Here is a 21,016-nt window from a genome sequence, read left to right as displayed (position 1 = left end):
TTTCAGTTTTTAAGAAAAATCTAATTTTTGTATAATGTTATAAAGATTTATAAATATAATACGGAATTGCTAGTTTAACTGAATTTAGACATTCCTAAGAATGAAAAAAATGTAAAATGAGACTGAAATTTGATTTTTTTTTGTGTTCCAACAAAAAATAAATGCGGATGAATTTTTCATGTTGATTTTGCGATAGGTCGTGAGAAGAAATATCGTAGGCGCCGAAAACATTAGCCTATCCAACGCTGCTGGCTAGGCCTAGCCTTACCTCGATTTTTGGTTCTGTTATCACGCATAAAAACGGCCGACATGATATTTTCCGTTGCTAGTATTGACACTTGTGAAATATAATATTTCATAGGAATTATTTCAAATTTGTTAAAAAACTGATTCTGACTGAGATTTTGACACTTAAACAAACATATCTCAGCCTAACCGAACGAGCGCATTTGTGCGAGATGCGAAGTACAAAAAGTAATCTCATTAGAGAGGGCGCACTTTATTGACTGTATGAAGTATACATAAAAGCGAGAGTATTCCAGTGGATGCGATCTACAACCTCTGAATTTGCCTAGTAACGACGAATTCGTCGAGAAAATGGTAATATTTTATGAGAAATAGTCTGTATTTCTACTTTTTTTTTATTCTTTTGCGTAAAACCAAAATTCATGCCAATATTTTTCCATGATTTATAATAATTGGAGTAATGCAAATGCATATTTTCTAAAAAAAGTCAGTTTTAGTGAAATTTTGCCGGGAATGGGGCTTTAACATCGGCGCTGGTTCCAGTCGCTCCTCGCCCATGGTTCGGTTGGTAGAACCAAGTCTTCTCAGATAAGGACTTAAAATGGAGGTCCAGTGACATCTGACTTGTGTGCACTTTAAAGAACCCATTGCATCTTTCAGAAGTGTAGGGGGTTATCCCGATGTTATGGTCCATTTCCCTGTCGTTGTGCAATGATGTGAACATGTAGCTACCATGAAGGGCCTCTTTACGGCTGCTAGGTAGTCAGGGACCACGCCCATAATGATGCTCCAAGTTATGGGTTATTCTCCTACCTTTACCAACCTTTACCTGTATCTATGGACAGACTGCTGCTGCAATTCAACTAAACCTCATTATGAGACTTCGGGAGTGAACGGTTGATTTTGTCTTGAGAAAAAATCTGCTATCAGAAATTGAACCCAGGACCAAGGGATTGGAAGGCAAGCATCTTAACCACCAAGCTATCCAACTCCATTCTATTCTTTACAAAGATATATACTATCTGTCATAAAATATGGAAATAATGAGAAGTTCAATAATAAAAATTGAATAGTGTGCTCATTATTTGCACAATACACAGACAGGGAGATCTCCACATTGAAGTTGCTGGTGCATGTCGGAGATGGTTTCTAATGCGCTGCAGGAAGAATATTTTATATTCCTTTGTTGATTTTGTTATTTGTTTATAAATGTCAAGTACTGTACAATTACTATTACCTCATTACTACATTGCTAAAATACCACAAGGCATTCTAGGAATTTTGCTGAGCCTATTTTAAGAGATACAGTACATACTATCAAGTTTAATTACACTATTGTACTCTTAATGTGTTTTAAAGACAGAAATAGAAAGAAATAATCATTAATAACATTATAACATCCACAGCTTTAATAGTAGAAAAGGTGGTGTGCTTACTTAAACGAATCAGGCTTTAAATTGTATACTGTTTACTCTTCAAAGTGTTTGATTGAAATAGAAAGAAATAATTATATAAAATGTAAATTTAAGATATAACAGCACCCACACTTTTAATGCTAGAAAAAAGTGGTGTGCTTTAAACAACATTTTTCTTTTCATGGCTTTAAATTCAAAATTAGAACAATAAGCAATTCAATGTTTTTATTTAATGTTTGAGGGAGTTTCTAAGATCTGACTTTTGTTGCACAAAAGTGTCTGAACGTTGAAATTATCAGACATATACATATTCAAATTTGGCTGGAGCACTGGAGATTTTCTTTTTAACCTTCAAAGAGCCTTTCCTATTCCAATTTATGATGTTTATGATGTGAGAAAACTAGGTTAATGTAGGCTTACACTATAGTCTATTTTTGGAAGAAGCACATCCAATGGATTTAAATGCAATATACTGCTGCTAATTCCTCCATACAAGAATACAATGTAAACTGAATCCTGGTAATACTGTATTCTACTTTATTTTGGGCATTTTGAAAACACAGGGACCTTAAAAATAAAAACCTCATGACCCTAAAAAATTCAGACCAATCCAATTTTTCATACAGAGTCTCAGTTTTCATATTCCCGAGTCTTTGTTTTTGTATTCATACTCAAAGACTGAGACCAGACTAATTCTCTGTTTTGAAGTGGGTCTTGGATCATTGTCTCTGAGAAGTTTTTGTTGTTTTTCTCTGCATCATGTTATGTCCTTTGCCAAATAGTCAGGGCTGGAAAAAGTGTGCAAGCCCATAATTGCAATTGGATGAATCGCATATTCTTCCGGAGGCATTCTAAATGTTTTTTTTTCTGCTCCCGACAACTTGGGGGAAATTGTTTTCCCAAAAAATCACCATCATGAAACACCATCATAAACTAAAAAACATTTTTAGGCCTAGCTTTCATCTGGGAAGTTTTCCACTAATGTCTAGCTGAAAGGAATGCCTCATCTCATGGAGGTATTATAGTGAACTATAATACCTCCATGCTCATCTGGATTTAATTCATCTCCAGATAATGAAGAATTATTGAAGTCAGCCTTGCTCTTAACTTGGTCTAGCTATTGAAATTAATCCAGGCAATTTCAAACAACTTCAATATTAGCTTTATGATAAAACTGGTTCTACTGTAGTAGTACACCCATTACAGTTTTTATGTTTTGAGTATGCAAATCCTTTATATTGAAGCTGTTATTATTTTTATCCATATATGATCACAATACACTTAGATGTATTTGCTTATAAATTATGTAAGATTGTGGTTATCTTATGACATAGAGTCAGAACTAGAGCTCAAGACTCACAGCTGTTATGCCCATTTGCTAACCATTGTTGCCAGACTGTGCAGTGCTTTGAAGAGGTCGGTGGGGGGTGGGGGGGGGAGGATTGTTTGCCACTCCTTTTGTCTATTTAACTTCTCAGCATAGCCAGTAAAAATTTGTACTCCTGTGTAGAGAGAGTCCAAGTCCAAAGACACAACAAACTTAGGCAGTGAGGACTTCAAATTCCAACCTCCAGACTGAGAGTCTGAGCCATAACTGTTGCGCCAACGCTTTCACTGATATGATTCTCACATATACTTTTGAAAAATCTTGTCGTCATGTGTTCTCAATTGTTCTTTATTGTATTTTAAATTTATAATATTTTGTTGAAATAATTGATATGATTCATATCATAAGCTCCTTCATGAGATGGTCATCCACATATAGTATGATTATATTATTCATCATAGAATTATGGTGGGAATTTATAGTTGAAACCTTGAAAAGAAATACATTTTGATGATAGGCAATTATAAATCAATTGTGCATTGTTTTTGCAAATCGACCTAAAAGAAACGTGGGCCCTTCTGTAACCCCTCTCCTATATACAGTACATAAATATTTTAAAAATTTCTGTAACGATTGTTGATTTTGTGTCTTTAATCAGTAATGAGATCTACTATATGTATATTAATATGCTCATCCATATGCTTATCGAAATGAAAAATTACCTTACTATAGATACTACAGTACAGTGTTACGTCAGGATATCAGCGACACAAAATGTGTTCAACCGATGCTATTTTCTCTACTGACAAACCATTGATCCCAATTTCTAACATAATTTTTAAGAAGTTGTATCTTAATTTTTCTTTGTAAATGTTAATTGATGATTAAATGTGTGTTTGATAACTAATATAATGCAAGCTTTTTGTGTTTTTAGTACATTTTGATGGTAAATTTTTAGGTTTTAAAATGCCTATTCCAGAAAGCCTATTCTAAACCATTAAGATTATGAAGTCATTCAGGCGGTAATATACAGTAACCAACGTCCAGAGGGCACCACCTGGTGTTGTGACGACACAACTGTGGTACTCTATGATCATAGTAATATACAGTATATTTTTATTATTATTTCAGTGCCTATTTATATATCAATTATACTCAGACCATGGAACAGTTAAATAATTTAAATTTAAGTGTGTCCTGCTCAGACCACAGAAAATGTACAGTACATCCCAGATTTTCCCTTATCAATCCATCTACAGTATTAATAAATTTTGTTTACTCATGTCAAATACTAATTTAATATTCAAATAACTAATGCTCTATCTAAATTATTTATTTTGCTTTCAAAGGAAGAGAAGATATCTTCACTTAGCTCTATGTCTGTAAAAAGGCCAGAGGCCTACTGCAGGGTTTTGCATGAATAAGCTTCCCGTCTGGGGGATAGAAAGAAAGTAAATCTTTGATTTAACTTTCTCTTGTGCAATTTCTTTTAATTGTTAGGGGGTTTTTGGTTGTGCCTTAAGACAAAATTATATTCTAGTATTCTAGTTGTTGTTATATTTGGACAATAAAGATTTGATGCTCATCCATTTTATATGGTTAGGCCCTATAAAAAATATTATTAGTTTATTACCCTATCTGGGCAGGAAAAGTGATTTGGGAAGGAGGCTTTTTTTAATTTTTTATTTTGCTAAAGCCAAATATCACACTTGGGTTGTTTGCTGGTACATTGATATTCAAATTAAAACATGATTTAGATAATGCAAACAATATCTACTAAATATTTAATAAAATAAATGAAAAAAAAAAATTAATGAAATTTAAAAAAAAAAAAATTGTTTTCCAAAAAAATTTTTTTTTCCCAGTACCATAGAAGACATGCGCGCGGGGGTGATAAACTAATAAAATTTTTTATTGGGCCTTATGCTCAGCCATATGATTATGGTCATCTGTATGATTATGCACTAGTCATCAACATGAAATTAATCCGTATTATGCTCGTTACATGAATATGCTCATCTAGTATTGTGCTTATCCACATGAAATTCTCATCCATTATGCTCATAACTATGGTGCTAATCTACATGCTTTTGCTCATGTTGAATATGAATACGATATGCTTGTTTCAGGTGCTTGTTTTTTATATTTATTCCTGTGATTATTTACATCTATTGTACTAACTACAACTTAAAAAGATATTACTATAATTCATGCCATTTGCTCATCTACTATCTGTATCACTGTGCTCATCCAAGCGTAAATGCTCATCAAAATTAATTTTATAAGACTGAAAATACCATAAAAATTACCTTTTTCATCACACTATTGTGTTCTAAATCTAATGGACCAATGATTGAAAGATATTTAAAATATATTTCAATAAGATATAAAAAATGGTCTGAGAGAATTAATGAGAGGAAATATGAAGCAAATATATTATATATTATAAAATTAATCCTGCAATCAATGGAATAAATACTGTTCATTATTAGTTTTCAAAATATATAGGCCTACAGTAGTTCAGGGCAAATCTAGATCAACCAGAAGAATATCTTTTTTTTGTATTTCCTTATTTGTTGTAACCCGTTTCCATCTTGTTGAACTTGTAAATATTTATGGTTTCCTTCCTAAGTTTTGAATATAAATTGTTGTGTTCCCGATGTCGTGATGCCTTGTGGACAACCAAAGGAAGTGATTAAGCTGATTGAGAAGTCATCCGATTTACTACTTATATCTTCCTTTAGTATTTCCTTATTTGTTGTCAACAGTAGTAATTATGTTTACCATCCAATTAAAATTCAGTTTACAGCTTGTCCATAGTTATGGTTTCCTTCCAATAAGTTTTAAATATGAATTGTTTTGTTATGTATTTTCAGTGTGTATGCTATGATTACAGGAAGAAGTTGAGTCTTGAAGGTTGCTAATCTGCATTTTTTCCTTCCAAAATCTCAGACCCAAAGAGGGGACTAAGAAACCTTGGAGGGAGGATTTACAGATAAAGTGATACTGTACTCAATACTCAATTAATTTTATTTGTCATATACATGTACAATAAACATACAATGAAATTCGATCTGGTTCCTTAACAAAAACAAACATAAAATATGAAAATTTCAAAATAGTTATGGTATCCATGATAAAGAGGAAAAGGAAAACTCAAGGTGAAGTAGGAGAAATTTAGACGATATTTAGAAAACTCAGAAAGAAAACTATTGATTGAGAAAGGGTAGGCCTTGAAATTTAGAGAGAAAGGTGTTTCGGTGAAGGTAGATCAGTTCATATTTTATATTTGTAATAATTATAATTATGTGATAATTGATGATAAATAAATGAAGTTATCTTCTATATATTCTAAACATTATATTTTATACTTATCTAAATCTTAAAACACTTTATATATGATATCATATTAATGAGGTGCTACACTATTCTCCTATTGGACAATCCAGTTTTATTGGCCTCAGAACCAGGCCTGCTAATAGTCTGCTACTTATGTACAGTACATTTGATTAAATGGATGTATTAACCAGGTACAGTAGTTGGTTGAAAGTGTTCTTTAATGAAAAAAAAAAAAAACCACATTTGTTAAACTTACTGTATTATTGTTGCGTCGTATACATGTACAATAAACATACAATAAAATTCGATCTGGTTCCTTAACAAAAACAAACATAAAATATGAAAATTTCAAAATAGTTATGGTATCCATGATAAAGAGGAAAAGGAAAACTCAAGGTGAAGTAGGAGAAATTTAGACGATATTTAGAAAACTCAGAAAGAAAACTATTGATTGAGAAAGGGTAGGCCTTGAAATTTAGAGAGAAAGGTGTTTTGGAGAAGGTAGATCAGTTCATATTTTATATTTGTAATAATTATAATTATGTGATAATTGATGATAAATAAATGAAGTTATCTTCTATATATTCTAAACATTATATTTTATACTTATCTAAATCTTAAAACACTTTATATATGATATCATATTAATGAGGTGCTACACTATTCTCCTATTGGACAATCCAGTTTTATTGGCCTCAGAACCAGGCCTGCTAATAGTCTGCTACTTATGTACAGTACATTTGATTAAATGGATGTATTAACCAGGTACAGTAGTTGGTTGAAAGTGTTCTTTAATGAAAAAAAAAAAAAAACCACATTTGTTAAACTTACTGTATTATTGTTGCATCATTATAGTATTTCAGTTGACTTAATGTAGTACTAACATTGTTACATTATCCTTATTGTCATCAGTATCAGGATATGATTATCGTCAATATTCTCATCATCTTCATCATCATTACCATCACTACATTATCAACATTCACTATCACCACTTGTGTATCATCATTGTCACCATCGCCATCTTCATCATTTTAAGTTATCGATTTTTTTGAAACGAAATTGTGGGATAACAGCCTTTCAAGATTTTTTTTTTTTTTTTTTTCACTTTTGTCTTCTCCCTACTTTTCTACCCATTGTTTTAATCATTCATCTCAACCACATCATCATCTTTATCTTAATCATCATCATCATCATCCTCCAATTACCCTTGTAATCATCACCATCATCATATTAATTTTCACCATTACCATGTCATCGTCATCACCACTAACACCACCACCACCACATAGCTTTCGTTTTGGTTATCATTTTTGAATGTCGTTGGTGTTGTCATGAGGCCTCCTTCAGCATTTTTACTGGCATCGTCATTCATTGTCGAACGTTGTCATTAGTTATCTCATTAAAAATGAATCATTGGAAACAAGGGTTATATTACTTTAAAGCTTTGTCTACACTATCAAATTTCATAAAAAAACGCGTCACATAAAATGTGATGGAACATAGAGTTGAACTTGTTCAACTTTTTTTTTATACAATTTGATATATGATATGACATCATCGTACCCATATATGGGCACATCACATTTTTGTCACAAAATTTGATAGTGTAGACAAAGCTTAAGCCCAAAAACATTTGACATGCCTTAATATGGTCCTAATGACATCATATCATGGCCATATATAGGCACATCATGACTATATATGGGCATACACAATTTTTTGTCAAAGAAAATTTGATAATCTGGACAGAGCTTTATATATTATTATTGTAATTTATCAGTAGTTTATAATAACTCGAGTATATATTGCATTAGCCCATGATGTGCAGACCTGTAGCCAGGGGGAATTTTATGGTTTGGGCAAAGCCCCCTTTTCTAGCAAACCCCCTTCTTCTCTGGCGAACCCCTCCCCCTTTGAATTTCCCGAACAATTCCTCAAGCCCAACAAATGCACTGCAGATCAACCTAGACGCAGATGGATTATTTTCAAAACAACTGCTTTTATAGCATTATTTAGACCCATATAATAAATACAAAATAACTCTGGCTTTGGAGGTTTCACTAACACCACTGGGGGATTCGCCCCTGGGCACTATACCCAGAGAATCCCCTTGGAAAAACCTGGCTACGAACCTGGTGTGCCTTTCTTTCATGCCTTTCTATTACCATTTTCACTTACATTCAGTACGATATATGCATTTACTGTATTATCTTATGGCAATATCAAGTTTCCATTCCACAATTTTTTTTATCCATGTCTTGCATGTTAGAGTCGTGTTATTCTTCTTCATCTTCTCTTGTGCTACATTGATACTGACGTTCCACAATAAACAAATATCCATAAAAACTTGGAACCCTTCCTGTTTTGTATTCTAGTAACTTAAATATAAAATATAAATTCTGTGAAACATGGTTGTTGAATTCCCATGGCTCAGAAAAGGAAATTAGAATTAAAATTAATGAGAGCTTGAATTAGTGCGTTTATGGTTTTAGGGATCTAAATCTCTAAAGTCCTACAGGATTTTTTTTATTGTTTTATGCACATCAAAGTAATTATAGTATGTGAATAGATACCTTCTGCATTCTATAGTAACCAAATACTTGCTTGGAGCTGTGAAATCCATTGGGCCACATCACTGTAAAATACACAAGTTCAGCTGTTAAGATAATGAATAAATCAGCTTAAATGTATATGTATGGAGTCATAAAAATTACCAGTCAAAAAGACCCCAGAAAAATGAGAGCAATTATTTATGAGTACACATTAACATCTTGAGTCATCTGATTTTGGTATTCATTCATGTTACCTCAAGTTGAACTCTTCTTTATCAATAATTTTATTTTCCTTATTAATATGCGGTGGATATTTTATACCCCTGAAGCTGCTAAGCTCTATAATATATCATGTATAGGTGTATCTTCTACCTAAAACATGAAACGAAGTATACGGTAAGCATTTGAATACACGTCTTTTGAATTTATTGAGTATCATGGATATTGTACATACTGTGTAAATTATAAATTAGCAGAGATTGCAGAATGTTATTCTTCTAATTGTATGCTGCCCAGTGCCTTCATTATACCACAGAGGTAAATATTATCATCATTACCATCAATATTATCACTATTAATATTATCATCATTATAGATTATTATCATATCATCACCATCACAATAACATGATCGTCACCATTTATACTATCATCGTCATTTTCAACATCATCAATATTATCATCATCATCACCATTAATGTTATCATCAATGTCATTCATCATTATTATCATCATCCTTATTCTTATTCTTTATTGGCAATCAAAATACCTGGGGAGGGCCTGGTCTCTAAATAAGTAAACTTAATTTACTGTAACATTATGTCCGAGAACCACTTCCATCCAGAGAGAACCACTCCCATTCATCATCAATATCACCATTAATAGCATTATTATCATCATAACCATATTATCATACTCACCATCAATATTATCATCATTATTATAATCACTATTACCACATCATTATCACAACATTAAAAACTGCATTCACACAATGTTAGTCTATCATTTTATATTTAACATGTCAAATAATCAAAGGATCAATTTTTCATGAACTTGAAAGGATATAGGCACCAGCACCCCAGAGGGGCAACCTTGAAACTCATGCCCAATTAACTGGAAAGATATTGTCAAAAAATGTGAGTCAAGATATCTAGAAAAATGATACAATCGTTTTAGGTTTGCACATGTGCAAACAACTGTTACAGAAATTTCAAAACGCATGCTTCAGGCTTTTATCGAGTCTGGCATTTATGGCACTTAAACACATGAGGAACTATAAGCTCACAGTTTTCAAACACTGCTACGTGACCCACAATACCCAACTTTTACGGTCTTTAAGTAATTAATTATTGCCATTGATGCATAACACTCTTTGGCAGATGTAATTCCAGAACCATTTAAAAGCTATTACAATTCTACAGAGATTGAGTAAATGTTAGCTAGGCAACATTCTCATTACTTAAAATGCTTGTTTATGTATGAGACAAGGATGAAGGAGGGATCAGAAAGACAGGGCATACCTGGGAGAAAATGAAGCTAGATAGGTTTTAGTGAACAAATATACAGAGTGGATGAACAGTAGGATAAACTGAGTTGACACTGTGTCGAAGTGAATACGGTAATATATGAACAAGACTGTGGGAGGAAAAGCTATGTTGTAGAGAATGATAAACAGAAGACCACTAGGCAGACATAATACTTTATTCAGAAATATTAAACACTTGACACCAATGTTTTCAAATAATAATTACAACAAATAATAACAACTGCTAATAATGCTAATGACAATAACTTGTAATACCCTAAGGGTGTGGGTTTAAAAGGCTATGATTGCCTTACATAAATATTATGAAGTAAATTCTAAAATTCTGAAGTTGCTGAATACATTCAGGCAGCTTACTGTACAATACATTACAGATTATGAAACTGAAACAAACTACACAAAATTAGCAGCTTATAGGTAAGAGGTACCATAAATTAATATTTTTAGAATTGGCTTAACATGCAAAATTTAAAAAATAATGATGCTAGTTTTTGTGTTGGCATTTTTTAAAGAATTTACTTAACATATGAAAACAGCAAATGAAATTATTGAATTTGGTAAAAGTCAATTATTTACTCACAAATTAGAGTAGGACAACTTTTCAAGATAGGTTTGATACATTTGAATACTGTGATGATTTCCAGAATTTCTGTGATGGTAGAGCTACAAAAAAATAGGTAAATAGGATTTACTTGAGGAGTTTTTCAGCTGGTAGGAGTATGAGGTAAGGAACAAAAGTTGTAGTTTATGTGCCAAACCAAAAAAAAAAATTGTTAAAGTGACCAAAAAGCAATATTTTCTTACTTAAAATTTTATGATTTTACATGTTTTTATGTAATTTTTGGATGATAAGTTTGTTTACGTATTTTTTCTATTATAATTTAAACTTTAAATAATTACAGAACATTGAGATATCATAGAATACTTTGTGCGCTATATTTAAACCATTATTTGTATAATATATTTGTAATTAATTTCTGTCTAAATATTATTATACAAAGAAAGTGTTTAATTTTCGTATTTTCTTCGAATAGAATATCTTATGTAATTTTCTTCATCTCATGATTTAAAAAAAGAAACAGTGATCATACTATCTATAGTTATAAAAAGCTACTTATAGAAGATAAATGTCTTTAGTTTTTTGATAACGCAAGATTTGAAAGTAATTACTGGTATATAGAAGTAGCATTATATCTTATCTGTATTATCATTAGCTGAAGAAGATCATTTTTGGATAAACTATGGATAAAACAAATGATTGATACAAAATTTCTTACTAAAAATAGCTTTTTGCTTCAGCTGTGATACAATTCATTGCCATTAAAGTTGAATCTGTAAACCAACGGATTATTAAAGTCATGTATGAAAATGTATTTTTTATGAGAATAGCGTAACACAAAGACCGAAAGTCGCTGGTCCTGCCACCTGTACGGCTACTGAGTAAGACAGAGTAAAATATAGAAAGGTAGGGGAGGAAGAAGCATGGAAGAGGTTATAAGATCTTAATATGCCAATTTATTGTTTGAACTGCACATGCTCATATGAAGGTCAATTGACATTATCAAACATACATGCAACATAGGTTTATGTAGATTGACCTCGATTGACCTTGGATATGGACATTGGCAGTTTAAACTACGAATTGGCTTATTCAGTAATGTAAACTGCAAAATATATTTAGGAGACTGTACTGTACATGAAGATACAAGTATGATTTAATAGCAAGCCTACGTCATCCATTATGCTTGTTAAATATAAGCATCCTAATCTCTCGATAACTCTGATTGGCTGGGATGTATTCATCATCATCATCATTCATGCTTCTCATTTACCTACTTTCCCTTAAATTTCTATACTTAAGGTGCATTGGATTTTACAATTTACATCTCGTGAACATGACAACATTCTCTATAGACTAATTTATGAGATAGCCACTTAATTCCTCCTACGTCTAGTAGGCCTAGTCTAAAATTGGCTTTATATTTTAGCTATGAGGCCTACCATCCATTATTTTGATAGGATCAACTTGGATTAAGCTAAATGATTAATTCAACTTTGCTTACTCTATTTTATGACTTTAAGTAGAAAAATCACTTAAAGTTATAAACCTCCTCTGTACTGAGAGGTCAAATTAAAGGTCATTGAAATCAGGGCTTCAATATCGGTAAAATCCAAATTACTTTTAAATGCAAAGTTGATCTCCTTTTTTCCAACATTGTCAACTATATTTAATTGTTGGATTTGCTGTCAACAGTAGTTTTACATTTTATTTCATTGTCTAATAAACAGTGATATACTATACCTTAAATTCCATCCATTAGACAGGACTAATATTATCTTCATAGCATTTGATGATATCTACTGTGTATTATACAGGAGAAAGATAAAAATATTATTTTTAAATGTCATTTGTAAATAACGTATTGTCTAGGACTCCAAGGAATATCAGTCTTTAATGAGTTGGGCTCTTGCTAAAATAATGTGGGTTTTAGCTTTGCTAAATAAAACATCTAATATTCTTTCATCATCTACTCTATGGTCTATAATAATCAAGGAGGAATTACATGTTTTATACTGTACATATTATCACTTGCTTAAATATTTCGGTAAAGGACATAATAGATGGAATGTTAATATTTTGATAACATTAGTGAAATATATCCAGGAAATAACAAATAGTACATTTGTATAATGAAAAGGTGAACCGTAAAAGATGATATAAATTTTTATTAACCTGTGGGCATACATATGAACTGTTGCTGATATTATTATTGTATGGTCTGTAGTATATGTTCTGGTGGTACAGTACACATAACAGTGTTATTATATCAGTTATTCACTCTTTCAAAATCTTATGACTCACCTTCTTCTGCTGTGCATAATATATACCATTCTCTTTATACATTGAGAAAAAAAAAATGTCTTAATGGGAAAATTCAAGAAAGTATGCCAGCTTGACATCTTAGTTTTTAGCTCAGTTTGCTTAACATTTGAATGGTTATCAATCGTGGTGTGTTTAGGGATTAAAATAGGGGATCTGATGGGAGGGCACCAAGGTGAATTGGGAGGCCTCAATGATAAAGTGAAGGGGTGATAGCTGGGAAAATAAGGTTGTATGATGTGATTTTTAACATATTTTAGTGCAATTCTTTTGTTAAAAAAATTTCCAGTGGGGTGAAACTGGGAGGGCACAAGCTTTTTTGGGTGAACGTTCCGCTTCTCCTAGATATGCTACTGGTTATCAGAGGGATTTGGGACAACTTGTTTTGTTTTTTTTTTAAATTAAAAGTTGAATACCCCCATTTCCAAACTTATAACAACTAAATAGTGGGGATGGTAAGTGTTTTACAGCCTACCAACTCCAATTGCAATGTAGAAGGAGTTGGTGACAGTCCCAATTGATCAGCTCAGTCTGGATGGATCACCCTCACAAAATATTGTTGAAATAAAAATAAAAGTGAACATTGCTTGATCAGCTTTCACTATTTGTGGTACCTTTATTTCAACAATCAAAAAAATATATATACATTATTATTTCAGCCAAAGCTCACAGTTGGAAAAATAAATTAATCACACTATGCATCTTGGAATTAGCATGATGCAAACCAATGAACATCAATAATTGTATGGCATCATAGCTTGTATAAGACAAGATGAAATATGATAAAGGTAAACTTTATCATTATTAAGAGGTGACATAAAATTTAGTCGTTTGATATACTGATTGCGAAGCTGTGAAAACAAGAAAACAAATCTGATAAATAATTGGATAAATAAAATGAGTCATTTATCGTGGGTCATAATATCCCTGCTAGACACCCTTCCCATTTCTGAGTCAATGTTTTAGTGTTGGGATTTTCATTTTCAAATAATTAGAAATATGAAATTGGGTCATTTATGACTCATCACTACACTCTGTTGTGCAGTGCATGGTATATATTGGTAGTACACACAAGACCGTAGCCTGATCTGTCTGCTTTGACCAATGACGTATGTATGTATATTTCGATATTGAGGGTTGTCCTGAATTCTCCTGTGTGTTCTATCAAAATCGAGTGATTTTTTATCAAAATCGAGTGATTTATTTTTTTGAAATATTATATCAATCAACATGTGATTTTGGCATCAATATTCTGTAATGTTTTTGATTATATTTTATCTATTTTATTTAATGAATTGCCACATTGTGAAATTACATTGGCTATGATTAATAATATTTTGCCTTAGTTAATAGTTAATAGTTTATGTAATATTCATGAATAAGATTATCTGATTATTTGAATTGGGACAGTACAGTAACAAATTTAATTTGAGGCTGATGTAGGTAATGTAAACTAATTTTAAAAGATTATGCTTGCTATGAATGTCTTTTTGTTGTGGTTATTTAATTATTTTTGGTCTAGCACAATAATATTGTGATTATTTTTTTTCCTAGATTTCAATTGAATACCACCTCATTACTATCAATATGAGCTGGAATAAATAATAGGTTTTGCTGTACTTTAATTATGTATTACTATTTTTTTGTTATGCTAGAATCCAAGTAATTTTGTATTTTTCTCTATTTACATATAATCAGCACCAGCTAGAATGAAATGTAACTTCTTTCTACCAGAAAAGCTAGAACCAATGCCTTATAATCTTTTTTTTAGAATTCTCAAATTTCATCACTTGTATACTTGTTATGATTTTTTTATACCCAACTCAATTTTTCCACTTTCAATTTTATTTACTATTGTATTTTATTGTATGTTTGTAATTTAATCTGGACTAATGCCTTCTTATTGAGCTACAGGTAGTCATCCAGAAGAAAATTGAAACAAATAAATTAAATATAAATTTATAACAGTTTATGTCGCCAAATGCCATCAACAAAATGATTAATGGTTCCCTTTAACTATAGGTTATTAATTATAATATGTAGTACATTAGAATTCATCTATTGTCCTTTACCAACTTCTTAATTTAATTATCAACAGCCTTTCATGAGGTACTGTGCAATACTTGAGCACATATATCGTATGTTGTTCAAGGTTGATTTGGTGAGCATCAAGAAGAATCTGTAAGATGTATGTATTCATAAGAAATCCTTGTTAAAACAACCAGTAATAATACTCTAGATGATAAGTGTTTTAGAATAAAAAAATGTTGATGTGTAGTACGTTTTAATGTGTATCAAGGGCATAGGCTGGTTTTAGCTGCAAATTGAGAATACGCAAACATGTTCCTCTTCCAGTAAAAATTCAGTGGTCATTTGTATTTTCATTACCAAGTTAGCTTAATTGATTATACCCATGATTTATAATGATTATGAAAATAAGTATAATAATATTAATAATATTCATGTACATTTCAGTATGGTGCCTGTAAAGTAGTGCGTGAAAATCTAAACCTAATAATCAATATTGTGATATTATAAAATATATTATGTATGCAGAGTTTCTGATAATGAATGAATGTAGTTTGTAATACAAATTATGAACGCTTACTTCACTATCTTTTGGCATTTATCTGAAACCAAACAAGATATTTTGTCAAAAACAATTGAAAAAAACCAACAAAATATTCATTAGGCAAAATACTACAGGCCTAAACATACAATACATTGTTTGACATGGTGCTGTACTGAATATCAGTTTATATATTGTGGTATACACCTCAAAAAAATGTACTATAGAAAATTACAAGATATGTGATTTTGTGTGAAACATTTTGTTTTTCTGTCAGGTTTACAAAGGTGTGTTCACAGTAGAAATATATCATCAGCATTTTAATGAGGTTGGGATGCTGTACCTCATAAAATACATGATAGGTAGATTAGTAAATGCTTATAAGTACATGAGATAACTGATACAGTGATTAATTACCACTTCTACTATATGTTAAAAATACTGGTATGCATAGTAAATCAAGTCTTTATAACATTACCAGAGATCAGGTGCAAATGAAATTACTGATGATCTAAAAAAATAGAGCTCTTAGTAGAAAACCTGAAATTGTAGGTAATTGTGTTTTTTTAAATTTTTTTTTAATGAAAACAGAAATGCAAATTTTATGATCAGAATTCTGTCAAACAATTGCCAAAAGACCTGTACCACTGTTTCACTGATTACACAAAAAGCATTTATGTGCAACATGAACACTTTTAGGTTAAGGTGATGTGCTGTTATACAAGCTTGGTAATGAAATGTCTGTCACATGAATGATGGTAAGATTTGAAGCAGTGGAGACGAAAAACTGCAAATAAGCAGAAAACTGGAAATGCATAGTGATTAGAAAATTATAATTTTCAGAATATTTTTGGACTGTTAAGTAATGGGTGACAAACTGGGCATTGGAATATTGAAAAGTGGGTCTGATAGGTTCTCATGGGGGAATGAAGAGGGAGGACTCAATGATAAAGTGAAGGGAACTAGCTGGCAAAATAGGGAGATAGGCCTATGAGGTGATTTTATACTAATTTAACTTGAGATGATTTGCACCCAAACCCTACTCCCATAGATATGTCAATGAAGATAACAAAAGGAAGGGAATCTGCTGTGAACCATGATAACCCACTTCCTGACAACTATAGCTGTTTATAATGTATTATAATATATATCATTTTATGATATTAAAGATAAGTAGTTTGCTGCCCTCTCTGAGATGATTACAGCACATAACTCAAAACCAAAGATCTTATAAATACAAGATAGCGTTCTCCGCGATTTACGAGTGCAAATTCTGTAATAAGGCATGAATGGCGCCCTCTTGCTAAATTGGAAACTTTTGACCCTTGACCGCTCTGACCATACAGTACACCGCGCGACTTTACCTTAGGGTATAAATCCTGTGAAGAGCAGAACACGAACCATCTCAGATCCATGGCAACAGATAGGACGCCCTCTTCCAAAACTGATTACTTTTTCTCTTCGGTAATAGCGCATGAATGGCGCCCTCTTGCTAAATGGGAAACTTTTGAACCTTGACCGATGCTTCTATTTGTTACGCGTAAATCGTGGAGAACGCTATCTTGTGTTTATAAGATCTTTGCTCAAAACATATAATTTTGGTGAAGATATTGGATGATCTTCAATAAACTATTGTGGTATACCTTTAAATTTAAATTCTCATTAATTATTAATGTGGTCTGTACTGATTATACAGCCTTATTTGGATGGATGCACTATCTAACTAGTATCATTTAAAGTAGATTACTGAAATAAACATTTAACAAATTGAATAAGTTCTTTGCTGCCCTCTGGTGTATTGAAAACTTCCAAGATTTAAGTTCTCAATTGGTATTGAGCACTCTATGGTATTGAGTTAATAAGTTAGATAACTTAAGGTGATAGATGCTTTATTTACTATAGCAATCACATATATATTAATGTTTATTGATTTGGTCCTTGCATTTGAAAGTTAAATGATAATTTGATGTTTTTATTATTGGTAGTATTCTAAAATATATCAATGTTACATAGTTTGAAAGAAAGCGAATAGTGGCATTATGGTGTAATAATATTGGATTGTCGTCGTATTTGATTGTCATATCAATAAAAATGAGAATAAACTGAAGGTCAAATACATTTACACTTAAAACCAATGACATTTATTACAAAATGTTTTATATTAAAGTTTAGGCATATCACTAAAATTTTTGTTGTCAATCATAAATCAAACTTGGATTAATTGAATTAGAGCATTCTCCAACTTCCAACAGACATTTACCACGCGCACAGTTTGTTGCTCCAGATTAAGCTCTGTCCATAACTATTAAATTTTATGTGACAAAAAACTACGATATGCCCATATTTTGGGGCTACAAAAAACTACGATATGCCTATATTTGGCTGTAATATGACATCATCATGCCCATATATGGGCACATCACACAAATTTGTCACAAAAAATTTGATAATGTGGCATGAGCTTTATGAATAAAAGAATTCACTATCAGAATCTGACCAAACATTGCTAAGTTATAATAATCTCTTACTGTATACCAACTTAAAAATAGATCATAACATAACAATACTTCTGCCTTTTTTTGGAACCAGCTTCCAAATTACATAACTTCTTCTATTACTCTCTTTGCAACTTTAAGTCACATGAATTGTACCTTTGACCTTGTTTGCAATTGGTGCCATATAGATTCGAGATATTATTATTATTAATATGTTTTATTTTTAACAGAATTAATTAAAAAAAATTAGTAACATAAACATTTTGATTTTCACAGATGATTTTGAGGGTCTGCTTGAGATTCTTCATGGAGAGACAAACAATGAGTTCTGTATCCATTGGAAACGGCAACGTACATTGCTTTGCAAAGGTTGTGGTAGAATTTATTTCTTCAATACCAGAGAGGTGAGCTCATGAAAAAACTTTTTGATTATAAAGCTTTGCCCCTACTAAATTGATTTGGCAAATAACTGTTAAATGCCCATATTTGGATGTAGCAGGACATCATCATGCCCATATATGGGCACATCACACAAATTTTTCACAAAAAAATTTGATAGCGTGGACACCTGTAGGATATCAATGGTTATTAATAGATTTCTATAGGAAGTCCTATAATAGCTTATAATAGTGATGATTGTGTGGCCTCAGATGAAATCTCTAATAAAGAATACAGTTCTGTTCGAATGAACATCATATAGGAATAGGGCATAGAGGATTTATGACAGTTAAGTTAAAATAGATGGTCGGATCTGGGAGAGAAAATATATACATTAATAATAATGTTTTTTATTTTATTGATAACTTTTAGGAGTCAATGAGATTCAAAGATAAGGAATGTAAGTGTCAAGTGCTTACTGCATCATTGTCTACAGTTAAAAAGAAATTAATTCCAAAGAAATCATGGCTAGCAGGCTTCATATCACCCCCCGGTGGATTTCCAGGTGAGCATTAGTTATATGTTATCTCTGTGATCATATTAATTGCAATGATTGGTGTAATGAAAATGATGAGGAAGATGATGTTAATTAGGGTGATGGAATTGAGGATATTGAAGTGTTCGACCTCTTCTCCTCCCCATTTGGCACCATTGATTTTGAGTAGTTTCTCAAGGCGATACCACTGTGGTATTGATGCTTATAGTAATACACATCAAATATGATATAAAATTATAGTGCACATATAATGCACATACAAAATATATATGATGTAATAATACAATATATAATACACATATAAAACAAATATGATGTAATTATAATATATAATACACATATAAAACAAATATGATATAATAATATAAATATTATAATATATAATACACATATAATACACATAAAACAAATATGATATAATAATATATAATATACATATAATACTCATATAAAACAAATATGATATAATAGTAATATAATATATAATACATATATAATACTCATAAAACAAATATGTTATAATATAATACACATATAAAAAAATATGATTAATAATATATATAATATACTGTACATATAAAACAAATATGATATAATAATAATATTATAATATATAATACACATATAATACACATATAAAACAAATATGATTTAATAATAATATAATATATAATACACATACTCAGATAAAACAATGTGATATGAAGAAATATATTATATAATACACGTATGATATAAAGGTCATCAGTGTTTATTTAGCCTTCATATGGAATGAATGATAATTACTTATTAACCAGTATATATAGGCCTACAGCAAATGTTAAAATTGGTGCTCATCTTAACAGTCTCCTTTTACAATTTGACAAATAACCAAACTCATAATAATGTAGTTACGGTATACCACCTTGGAATGTTTGTCAATGCATAACCTTCAGGATTGTATTCAACAAAGGATTTACTTCATCAAACATAAACTAATTTTAAAGATATGACAATATTATAATTCCAACATTCTATTCTTTCATAAAATTTTTTACATTTATGTTTCTTTAAGATATTGTTGTGTTTTGTTGATTTTGTGTTCTTTTTCTTTGTATCTTTCCTAAAATCTAACGGTACCACTTTGAGATAGCCCATGAATAATAAATATGCCGACAGTATAGAGAATGATATTTCAATAATAATAAAAACAAATAGGAATTCTAAGATTACAAGCATACAGTAACCTAAGTTGAACTCAGAGCCTATTGGTGCAGCGGAGACATGAATAATATTTGATATACATCCGGTTACTCACCCAGGAACATTATGTTAAAAAACGGGAAGAAGAAGGGGTATAAAGGAAAGTCCCCTTGACTGACTAATAATAACCATCTCTTAAAAGTTGAAAGTATGAAATTTAGAAATAAATTTAAAGAAATAATCTGCTTTAGAAAAACCTACATTGGATAAAAACTTTATATTAAATTGTAATACTACATTATTATAGTTTACTTTCTTCATTCAATTTTAGAGCTCTATATGGTAGATGTCAGAGTTGTTATTACCTATAAGCAATATTACTTTTTTATTTGTAATTTTTAACCATTCATAAATATAATGATTACATCATTGTGATTATTATTTTTATTTGAGTTGATCGTTATACCACATATAGAAATAACATTATACTATAAAAAATATATTAAATTATGGATTATAATGTAAAAC

General features: G+C 31.0%; 1 protein-coding gene across 2 annotated transcripts in view; it reads left to right on the top strand.

Annotated features, from left to right (window-relative positions):
* Positions 1-21,016, top strand: part of LOC117102499 — a 76,963-nt gene that overhangs the window by 10,272 nt on the left and 45,675 nt on the right. For both annotated transcript variants that reach the window (XM_033242801.1, XM_033242795.1), the window contains exons 2-3: positions 18,649-18,776; positions 19,183-19,315. In XM_033242801.1, the coding sequence (XP_033098692.1) occupies positions 18,649-18,776; positions 19,183-19,315 (261 nt within the window). The remainder of the gene's footprint in view (positions 1-18,648; positions 18,777-19,182; positions 19,316-21,016) is intronic.

This window comes from Anneissia japonica, unplaced genomic scaffold (assembly GCF_011630105.1).
Source record: "Anneissia japonica isolate Jap-2015-1 unplaced genomic scaffold, ASM1163010v1 scaffold1005_len2656397_cov198, whole genome shotgun sequence".
Taxonomy (NCBI): Eukaryota; Metazoa; Echinodermata; class Crinoidea; order Comatulida; family Comatulidae; genus Anneissia; species Anneissia japonica.
The sequence above is the reverse complement of the archived record's forward strand: the minus strand, read 5'-3'. Positions and strand labels throughout refer to the sequence as shown.